Below are 11,122 nucleotides of genomic sequence, written 5' to 3' on the forward strand. Positions count from 1 at the left end.
CTCAAAAATAAATAAACATTAAAAAAATTAAAAACAAACAAGCAGGGGCGCCTGAGTGGCGCAGTCGGTTAAGCGTCCGACTTCAACCAGGTCACGATCTCGCGGTCCGTGAGTTCGAGCCCCGCGTCGGGCTCTGGGCTGATGGCTCAGAGCCTGGAGCCTGTTTCCGATTCTGTGTCTCCCTCTCTCTCTGCCCCTCCCCTGTTCATGCTCTGTCTCTCTCTGTCCCAAAAATAAATAAACGTTGAAAAAAAATTTTTTTTAAAAAAAACAAAACAAAAAAAAAAACAAACAAGCAAAACCAGACGACCAGATCTAGAAGTCAGTCCTTTTCATCTATGTTCTGAAACACTTTTGTTTTACTGTAAGCGAAATATCGAGGCTCGTAGGAGCCTGCTAGTATTAGCTAGTTAACCTATTCGTGTGCTCTCAGAATGACATGCAGGTTCTGAAGCTTTAAAAAAGTATATTTATAGGGGCACCTGAGTGGCTCAGTTGGTTAAGCGTCCAACTTCGGCCCAGGTCATGATCACACGGTAAGTGGGTTCAAGCCCCGCGTCGGGCTCTGTGCTGACAGCTCAGAGCCTGGAGCCTGCTTCAGATTCTGTGTCTCCCTCTCTCTCTGCTCCTCCCCTGCTCATGCTCTGTCTCTCTCTCTCTCAAAAATAAATAAACATTAAGAAATATATTATAAATATAATACATTTATAAACTTCTACTTTTGTTTTCTACTTGCAATCTCTTTTATTTTAAGATAATTCAGGGGAAAATATTAACATTTGGATCCTTTAGGTATTATCAGCTCTGTTTTTAAGTGTCCCCTTCATACAGTGTATGTAGTACACTGTGAACTGAGTGTAGCGTGAATGTTTCAAAAAATGGAAGAACACAGGTTTCAGTGTAACCGACCAAAGCAAGTTATAGACTGTTTCCAGCATCCCAGAAGCTTCCCTTTACCCCTTCCTAATTATCCCCCTGGCAAAGGTAACCACCTTTCCGAAAATTATCACCACGGATTTGTTTTGCTACCTTTGGTCTTTATGTAAATAATGTATATCCCTTAGTGTCTGACTTCTTTCACTCAACATTAATGTCTGTGAGATTACCATGTTGCCATGTGAAGTAGTTATTTACTTTTGCAACGTATAGTATTTTGTAGCATATCGTCTGAATACGCCAGTGTCTGCTTTTACTCTTGGGCGTATGTTGTTGTTTACAGTTTGGTGCTGTTACCAATAACGGTGCCATGAACATTCTCATCGGTGTCTTACGGTGAATATATTTGTTGTATAGACCTGAAAGTGGAACTCCTGAATTAAAGCTTTAATGGATACTGCCAGTTTTCCAAAACGGTCATACAAATTTATACTTCCAGTAACAGCGCATAAGAATTCTCGTTGCTTCATATTCTCACCAACGCTTAGTAACGTTAGGTTTTAAATTGTAACAGTTCTTAAGGTATGTAGTGGTACTCTTTGGGGTCAGGCAAATTAATGCTATTGAATACTATTTTCATTATCTTTCAGCCTTTAGGGTATCTGGTAACTTACCAGATAAAGTACCTGTTGATATCTTATGTCCATTTTTAAAAATGGTATGTGGAAGGCTCTTAGCTCCAGACACACAGTTCTTTATAGGATACATATTATTTCACGTATCCTTTCCCACTGCGTCCCTTGCCTTTGGAACTTTCTTCATGGATTTTTAAGGAACACAAGTTGTGAATTTTAATGAAATTCTATTTTTTAGGGGTTTTTGTTTTTTTTTTTTTTTTTACAGCTTGTACTATTTGTTTTCTATTTAGAATTCTTGCCTCTCCCAGAATTATGAAGTTATTTTTCTATGTTATTTTCTAGAAGTTTTACAACTTTTCACATGTAGATCACAATCCATCTAAAATTGGATTTTGTATCTGGTATGAAGATAAAGGTCAAGATTCTGTAACCACCCCCCCCCCCTTATGGATATTAATTACATTGACCCAACATCACCTATTGAAAGGCTGACTCCTTCTCCATAGCACTGAAAAAGTGACCATGTGTGTGTTTGGTCTGTTCTGTGTCGTCTCTTCAGTTGGCCTGTGTGTTCATCCCTTTTGCTCGTTATCACCAAGGTGTAACCTTTGATACCTGGTAAGGGAGGTCTTTAATTTTGTTCACCCTTAAAACTGCCTTTCTTGGCTCTTTATATTTGCAAATACATTTCAGAGTCAACTTACCACTTTTCATATACAGACACATAGATGCAAACCTTGCTGGGGTTTTGATTGGGATTGCATTCAGTCTTTTAATCAGCGTGAGAAGAATTAACATCTTTACAGTATTGAATCTTCCGGGCAGTGAACACGGTTTACACCGTTGCTTATTCAGTTCTTTGGTTTCATTCAGTTCTGTTTTATAATCTTCTACATAGAGGTCTTATTAGATGTATTTCTTTTATTTATTTTTTGCTACTGTTGTAAATGGTATTGTTTTTAAATTTCATTTTTAACTACAGCAACCTGTATATAGATATAAAATGAAGTTTTACATTGGCCTTTTTATCTGGTGACTTAGCTAAATCCACTTACATATCCTACTATTTTATCTGTAGAGTCTTAGATTTTCTGTGTACACAGTCAATTCATCTATGAATAATGACTATTTTCTTGTTTTTTCTGGGTTTTTTTTTTTTTTAAGTTTATTTTGAAAGCGAGACAGTGTGTGAGTGAGTGAGGGGCAGAGAGAGAGGGAGAGAAAGAATCTCAAGCAGTCTCTATGCTGCCAGCACAGAGCCCAATGTGGGGCTCGATCCCGCACACTGTGAGTTCTGACCTGAGCTGAAACCAAGAGTCAGACGCTTAACTGACTGAGTCACCCAGGCGTCCCGTGACCGTTTTCTTTCTTTTTCCCAGTCCTTCTCGTACCTTATCGTTTCTTTTTCTTGTCATATTCTACTGCCGAGGTCTTCCAGTTCAATGCTGAATGAATGTTATATTAGACATACTATTTATATGTGTGTCGGTACTTGTTTTTTGATACTGTTGCGAATGGTATGTTTGTCTTTGTCTTTGGTCTTTGAATAACTTGGTATAAGGTTCTGTATCAGTTTTTTAGTGAAGGAAAAATGTAGGCTTCGGGAAAGGGTTCTTTGACTGAGGACGCGCCACCTTCAGAGTGTTCTGTTTTCCCCTAGTATTTCCAACTTGGGCATGTTTGGCATCGACGAGTTTACTGCAGTGATCAACCCTCCTCAGGCCTGCATTCTGGCCGTCGGGAGATTCCGGCCTGTGCTCAAGCTCACGCGGGACGAAGAGGGGAATGCCCAGCTGCAGCGGCACCAGCTCATAACGGTCACCATGTCAAGTGACAGCCGGGTGGTGGATGACGAACTGGCTACCAGGTTTCTTGAAAGTTTTAAAGCAAACCTGGAGAACCCCATCCGACTGGCCTAGCCTGCGACATGAGAAGTTGGTCTCTGGCTTAGTTAATTGAGTAGCTGGTACTAGAACCTACACTGTAAGAAAACAATTAGGTATACAAGCGCGAAGTGGATGAGTTGTTTATTTATTTAGGGTGAACGAGTTTGTCCTCCGAGTTGTCCTCATTTTCAGCTTGAGTTTAATGTTACAGAAATAAATAACAAACCGTAACTAGTAAAAGAAAGAGAACATTTGGTTCGTCAGATTCATTTTTAACCTCTGGTGCTGTTCTAAAGTGAAATGTAAATTAAATTGTTTGGCTCATGTGAGCATTTTAGACTATTTGAGAATGTATGATAAATTGTAAAATGGGAAAAATTGTTAGAATTATGTCGAAATTAGAAGTGAGCGTCAAAGAGAAGCCCATTAATTTAAGCAGTGGGACCTCACTTTTCATAAGCACTGCTCTAGATATACTTGAACAATTTAATATGTACAGAAGTGTATTCTGGATAATAGTAAGTAAATAAGGATCACATTGTATTAGGGGTTGTGGCAACATTATTGAATTTTTTATGTATATAAAGCCATAGGTTTTAGAGTGGTTTCTATCAGTCTTATTTTTCACTTCTATGACACTGTGAACTTATAAAGAGGAAGAATTAAAAAGTCAAAAATAAGAGAGAGAGACCAAAACATTTGTTTCAGTAATAAACTATAGGTAAAATATCTAAACTTTCTGAAATAAACTGTTCACCTTCATATTAAGTTGGAATATATTAAAATAAATTATGCTATTTCCTACCAAACATTTTGAATTAGTGTTAACTTAAACACAAAATGTTGGTTTTTTAGTGCATTTGAATCAAGTTTGTATTGTGCAATAAAATGTGAGAAAATACAAAAGCTTCTATTGTATTTTAAATGTTAGGACACAGAAGTTTAGCAAATCCTTGAAGTTGGTTAGTAGTTTGCCTGGGACAGCTTATAAGGAAGTCTACAAGAGGAAAGGAAGAATTTAAACTTGATCTAACATTAGGAAAACAACGGATGTGGAATGTAAAACTTTGAAAGAGAGTAGAAGGGAAATTTTATGAAGTAGGCAGGAACTCTCCTTTTTATTCCATCAATAGTATGAACTTTTCACTAATTATTGTAAAAGTTAGAAGAGCCTGTTTCTCTCTTTTAACAGCTTTACCACGATCGGCACGTCAACTGGCCTGAAATTGGGTGCTGATTTAAATACCCAGTCACAGAAAGGCTCGTGTTGGTGTCTGCTACCCGGAATCCCCAGAAAGCAGACCACGTGGTATGACAGCACGCTGCCTACGCTCTAACCGAAGAGCTTCTAAAACCATCGGAGCCCCAGTATATCAGCTGTTAAGAATATGCTTAATCCAGTTACTCTTTACAAACGGTGTTTTTCAAAGCAGTCTTAAAAACCTTTGTCATATTAACAGTTACACTAAAAATTGTCCCCAAATGCTCTTTTCAAAGTAACTCTTGCAAGTTATGTTACTTTCAGTTTTAACTGAAATTACTTGTTTTCTCTTAATTTTTATATCTGAGGAATAGAACTTGAGACAGCCATAAGCATTGGCGTGGAGCTCTGTTTTCCACAGACGGACATGCGTACATGGTAATGCACCTGTTTCCCCGGCAGGGAGCTGGACGCTCATAGCCACCACTGCCTGCCTTGGAAAGTTGGGAACTGCACAGCAGAAATACCGTGTACGCTTGAGGCATTTTGATTTTTCATGGGCTCACCTCGCAGCTTTTGGTACAAATTCATTCTGACTAGAAGCGTTTTCTCTAATACTTACACTGATTATGTAAGGAAATTGGCCGTAGCACTGATCTGAGTAACGCGGTTTGGGTTATTCTAGAGAACGAGCTCTATGCTGTTTGGGCAGGCTCCCTCCTCCAGTTTTTATAGATACATATATATATATATATGTTTATTTCTTTTTATATGTATTATTTATATCTTATTTTATTGTATGTGTGTAATAGATACTCGTTTTTGTAGTACTGAGAGGTATCACACTGAGAGGATATAAAAATTAAATTTGATATCTGGTCATCTTTTTCCTCATTTAAACAGGGAAAATGAGTAAAATGTTGGGAAGACTTCTAAGGAAAAGGCAGCACACGTTTCTTTTAACACTTGGGCATGAAAAGAAATATCAATGACTGTTTATAAGTCAAATGGCCCTGCTTCTCCCCTTGCAATTTCCAGGTGACCCTTACAGAGTTTGTTCACTATTTTGTGGCATCAATATATTGCTGGCCCACCTCCTTTGTTTGCAACAATACTAAGCGATTTATATGTACTAGTACAGCTATCTTACGTGTAATGTCAAATGGAACTTTTATTTTTAGATTTTTTTTTCTTCTTTGCATTTCGGATTTAATTTCATGCTAAATCGTGCAGGCCAGCCATTCAGACATTCTGTTAAAAGCAAGCCTAGTTTCCTAACCTTTTAATTGAAAGATAGGGGGTGCTATGAGTTAATGGATTATAGTTCGAGTGTGGAAGAAAAAGTAAAATGGCATTTAGATCTTCGTGTTCAAGGGAAACGTATCCTCATTACACAACTGCATCATGACGGACTTTGTCTCAGGTGACGTGAAGAAGTAAAAGAACCAAATGTGTTGCAGGTAACAATTAACTGTTAATTTAGATACGGCCTTATTCATGAGAAACTTCTGTTGATTTTTCAGTCACCAGAAGTAATGGCGTAGAATTGCTATAAGGTTAGGCTGGCCATGATATGCAAGGCAGGTCAAAATGAGGAGAGGACAGCAGTCGGCAGGAACCATCTGGAAGCTTTTGCCTTAATGAAAGAGTGAGTTAACTAGACTCTGCACTAGGTCAGGGGACGTTAAAGAAGGGGGGGGAGGTGAAGAATAGTGTACATGTTAATTTGTTGCGGTGCATTACAAATATTCGGAGTGGGCGTGTGCGGTCAGATAATGCAGCAACAGTAATGTAATTTCCCGGTCCCAAACACAGTCCTCCTCGGCCCACATCACCGGCATCCAAAAAATTAAGTCATGTACAGCAAATGATATATTTCAGAAGACATTTAAGCTTTCTGTAAATGGAAAAAGCAGCAGTCTTCCAATAAAATAATGTTAAATAGTTTTGTGGACTTTTAAATTTTACTTCCTAGTGTTTCCATTGGTTGCAGCAGATGGGGACAGGTGCTGGGTTGGAGGAAAGGTGTGGTTTGTCTAGACTTGTAATATTGAATGAAATTATAAGGCATAAAGATGTGTTTGGAAAAATGATTAGCCTCTGTTAGTAGCAGTCTTTTATTTTTTTGATCTATGAAAAGCTTACCTTCACATTTTATCACTCATCTGTATTTTTTGCAACAAGTTCGAGCAGCCTTTTCTTCCTAGGAAAGCGGATACTTTTAAACCTCTCACCTAACCTCTACTGCACATGATGTATACAATGAAAGGAAACCGGCTTTTATTAAAAGTTGAGAAATTATTCACAAAATCATTAATTAGTCATGATTTGCCTTTATTCACACCAAAAACGATTTACGTTTTCTGTTGTGAAATTCTTTATTACCCCATCACTTAAAAATAGATCTTTTAAAGATGAGGCTGTTGTGATCAAATGAGATATTCTATTAGTCAAGCACTTGATAAAGCATAAAGTATTACACGTAAGTTGTCAAAATGATAATCATATAAATTGCACTTTTTCTGCTTCTTTCCAGTGGCTCATCAACAGCCCGTTTGGTAAAGAATGGCATTGGTCAGGGAACTAACTATAGGAGAGCACTCAATAAGTTACGGTCCTTTGCGACAGAACTACTGCCCTTTAGTACGTACTTTGTGCTCCAAGTATTAAATCAAGAGTATTTTTGCCTGGGTTTAGCTTTATCTCTATTGTGTTCTTGGTAAAAACTTTTATTTTTCTGTGCCTCAACGTGCTTACCTATGAAAAATGAGGAAACAGGAGGGAAAATTAACCGTGGTGGTGGTGGTTGCTAGTCTCGTTTAATCTCAGTTCTATAAAGCGGGTCCAGCCTATTTTAACATCATCATTGCAAGGGAGGGTAATGAAACTCAAGAGATCATGTAATTTGGCCAGTGGCGCATGGTTCAGGCATCGCAACTGGGATTTGAACCCGGATCCGTGCGGCACCCAACTTCAAGCTCGCCACAGTGCAGGTGGTACCGTTGCTGAGATAGTTGGGTATTAACACACCGCACCTTCCCCCGGGAGTAACTGAGGGGCCTGTTCCTCAGTAGTAACACTGATGTGTTTGCTACATGGCCACTCTTAAATCAGCTCATTTTTTTTTTTTTCTGTAATAGTTCTCTTTGTGTCTTTCGGGTAATTGCGTGCAGAGAATGCTGAGGGATTTTTGTTTTCATTATGGACACCCCCTGTTAACTTGAAATGCTGACTTTAAGTAATATAACTGCTCCCTCTGAATGGAAGGCTTGGAAAAATATCAACTTAAACTAGGGGCTTAGTTTCTCTACGGATAAAAATATGACATATTTCACACTTAACAAATACCTGAGAATCTGGTCCAAGTTCAGAAGCAAAAGTAGTGACTCCCAATTTTTCCTTTGGAGGCTCCAGACTTCTGTGTGAACAACCAGTATCAGTCAAGGTCTAATCTTGTATATTGACTTTATTAGTCAGGGACCACTGGTTGCGGTTCACCGTCTGGCAGAGGTCATTGGGTCGTTGAAGCCAGATCTGTCCACATTCACCACGGGAAACCGGAAGCAGCTCTCCAGGGCACAGGTGAGCCTCAGCCACTGGGCTGGTGCACTTGAAAGGGCTCAGGGTGCCCCGGTGGATGGGAGGCCTGGAGCACACGGTGCCTACACTGAGAGGGCCATGGGGACATAGCATTAGGAGGGCCATTCCGGACATATGGCAAGAACGAAGACACCTGCTTATTCCATCACGTGCCTTCCGAGAGAGCTTAACAGATCGTTCTTGCTGTATGTTTCCTGAGATATGCTTCAGAGAATTGCATTCATTATTTTACAACAGGCATTAAAGGGTAAATTTGAAGTTGAGAGACAATAAATCAGTAACTGGCACAATAAGCCCAACCAGGAAGGCTGGGGAGTAAAGCATGATGTCATAATTTGGAATAACACCAAATAATAAGAAATCTTAGAAAAGCATAGCAGTCTACATTAGACCTGCTTTGTGGGGAAAAACCTATCGAAAATACCGAAAATATGGTCACTTCATCTCAAATAATTTCCCCTATTTCCTAGGTGGGACGTCCGTTAAAGTGTGAAACGAAAGTAAAATGTGAAATAGAGTATTCATTCAACAGTGCTGAGCATCTCCTGTGCATCAGCACTGCGGATTCATAGCTAATGGCTCTTGCCCTCACTCAGTGCAAACTCCAGAGGAGTGATACGCAATTCAGCAACTTCTGTAATCAAAGTATGTGCCTGGGCCTGGGTCGAGAGGCAGGCTTCCTAGAGGAGATAACATTTGAAGCAGGTTTTTACTGGTTTTAACCACCTCCCTTTTGGTTCTGGCTTCTCTAATTTCAGTAGCCAAATATTTAACACCTTATACACACCTAATGTACAAGTATCAGCAGTCCATCTTTTTTAACCTTGACTCAGTACCTGTGCATACCATCAGTAACTTAAACGCCAACAGTGCTTAGAAACTGAGTTGGGGGGGCGCCTGGGTGGCTCAGTCGGTTGAGCGTCCGACTTCGGCTCAGGTCATGATCTCACAGTTTGTGGGTTCGAGCCCTGCGTCAGGCTCTGTGCTGACCGCTTGCTCAGAGCCTGGAGCCTGCTTCAGATTCTGTGTGTCCTCTCTCTGCCCCTCCCCCACTCACACTTTGTCTCACTCTGTTTCTCAAAAATAAATAAATGTAAAAAAAAAAAATTAAAAAAAAAAGAAACTGAGTTGGAAGGAAAGGTACTCCGTGGGCAGTTGCATGGGCAGAGAGAGCTTTACACCCTGTTACCTGCAAGAAAATGTTCTTGCCAAAGTCATCATGCCTAAAGAAAGTCATGTTCGTTTAGGAATAAGCGCTCATGCCCTGTTTCATTGAAACACATTTTAATAATACTTCTATTCCCTCACCTCTTCCCCAGCCTCTGCTTTTTTGAAGATGCCTTGTGTGCGCAGATGCATTCTGTTAATGGAGTAAGTCATCTACCAGGACAGATACTTCTTTGGGTATCTTCACACCCATTGTTTCACATCTCAAGGGACCATCTGTTAAATTTATTTTCAGAGTCGTGATCATCTTTGGGCTCTCCAGCTAACTAAGCAAAACTATAGGAGCAAGTGAAAATCAAGTTCTATTTTGAGCACTCAGTATCTTTAATGCTAAATATCAGCTTAGTAGGTTCGGAGACCAACTTCATTCACCCGCTTAGCACCATGCAGCCCTTCCAGTTAACTTGATTTCTTTACTTAATACATTATGCAATCTGTGGGCGTTTCATTTTGACACCAAGTCATCTGTTCATTATTGATACATTAATAACAATGTATTTGATCTCAACTTGTTAATGAAATCTAATCAGAATGTAAGTTTCCAGGTATTCTACTTTTAATGCTTTGATACAACTTGAGGAGAATGAAACTATATGGTAAGTTTTATAGATCTATCTGTTCCTGACAGTAGACCCTAATCCTCCTTCGAAAAATCTCAGTTTGGTCCCTTTTTTCAGAAGCCATGATTCCTTTGAGCTGAGAGTACATGAGCCTGTGAATTGGGCAAAATGGAAACTCCATAGTCATTGAGGGATAGGGCTTTTATATGTGTGTCCTCATTTCCTAAGGGAGTCTTCCCAATGTTGGGGAATATTGGAAGAAATCACTTCTTAAAATTGTTTTAAAAATGGAAAAACTGATAAAATGCATAAACATACATTAAGCGCAAAGTATTCTTTTACTTGGGCAATCCTCTACAGGACTTTTATTTTCCAGGCAGATATTCAATATAATTTTTCTAGTTCTTAGTTCTTGATAAGTAGATGCAGAGCTTTTCTTTTCTTCAAACTACACATACGCTGACCATGAAAATATAATACTAATTGAATAGTGTAATGTGTTCCAAACATTCTTCTGAATGCTCTATATGTATTATTAACTCATTAAATCCTCACAAGCCCCCAGGATAGGTATTGGTATGATCGGAACTTCGCTTGTCTGAGATCCCACAGCTAGCAAGTAGGACAAGAATCAAGATAGGCAGGCTGGCCCCAGAACCTCACAAAAGATTTCTCTTTTCAAAAATGCCAATCTGTTAGGAAATTCTGGAGCTTAGCACATGAAAAAGACATTAGTTGAGGAAATGCCTCTCTTAATATAGTGTTAACAGCTTGTTGAACTCAGTAGCACCTCCTACAGGAATATCATAGAAATGAGTCTTGCTAAAGCCACAGTAATATGACATTTATTGTCCTCTAGTCTTTTATATTAATGAGTGACGTGTTCCTTTAATCTTCTGATTCCTGAAGGGGGTGGTAGTTGATGTGGTTTAAAAATTGAGGGTCAGACAGGAAGACACCTTGACCTTATTTACAGGGCAAATTTTTGGGTGATGACCAGAGTTCTTTAATTTTTGTCTGAGATAACAAGTTATGGAAAAAGAAGTGTCTAATAATTTTTTTAAGAAGCATAGTAAATGTCTTTGTGCTTGAAAGTATATGTTCTTTCTGTGCAGATACCAGATAAGTTACTGA

At 39.1% G+C, this 11,122-nt stretch overlaps 1 protein-coding gene across 4 annotated transcripts in view; it reads left to right on the forward strand.

The window, feature by feature from the left end:
* Positions 1 to 6,547, forward strand: part of PDHX (pyruvate dehydrogenase complex component X) — a 73,992-nt gene extending 67,445 nt beyond the window's left edge. For 2 of the 4 annotated variants that reach the window (XM_045484932.1, XM_045484933.1), the window contains 2 exons: positions 3,175 to 3,381; positions 4,593 to 6,547. In XM_045484932.1, the coding sequence (XP_045340888.1) occupies positions 3,175 to 3,381; positions 4,593 to 4,737 (352 nt within the window). In that variant the 3' untranslated portion in view covers positions 4,738 to 6,547. Of the gene's footprint in view, positions 1 to 3,174; positions 4,307 to 4,592 lie in introns of those variants that run through there. The other 2 variants (XM_045484935.1, XM_045484934.1) reach the window with 1 other exon arrangement.
* The last annotated feature ends 4,575 nt before the right edge of the window (positions 6,548 to 11,122 follow it).

Source organism: Leopardus geoffroyi, chromosome D1 (assembly GCF_018350155.1).
Source record: "Leopardus geoffroyi isolate Oge1 chromosome D1, O.geoffroyi_Oge1_pat1.0, whole genome shotgun sequence".
In the NCBI taxonomy this organism is placed as follows: Eukaryota; Metazoa; Chordata; class Mammalia; order Carnivora; family Felidae; genus Leopardus; species Leopardus geoffroyi.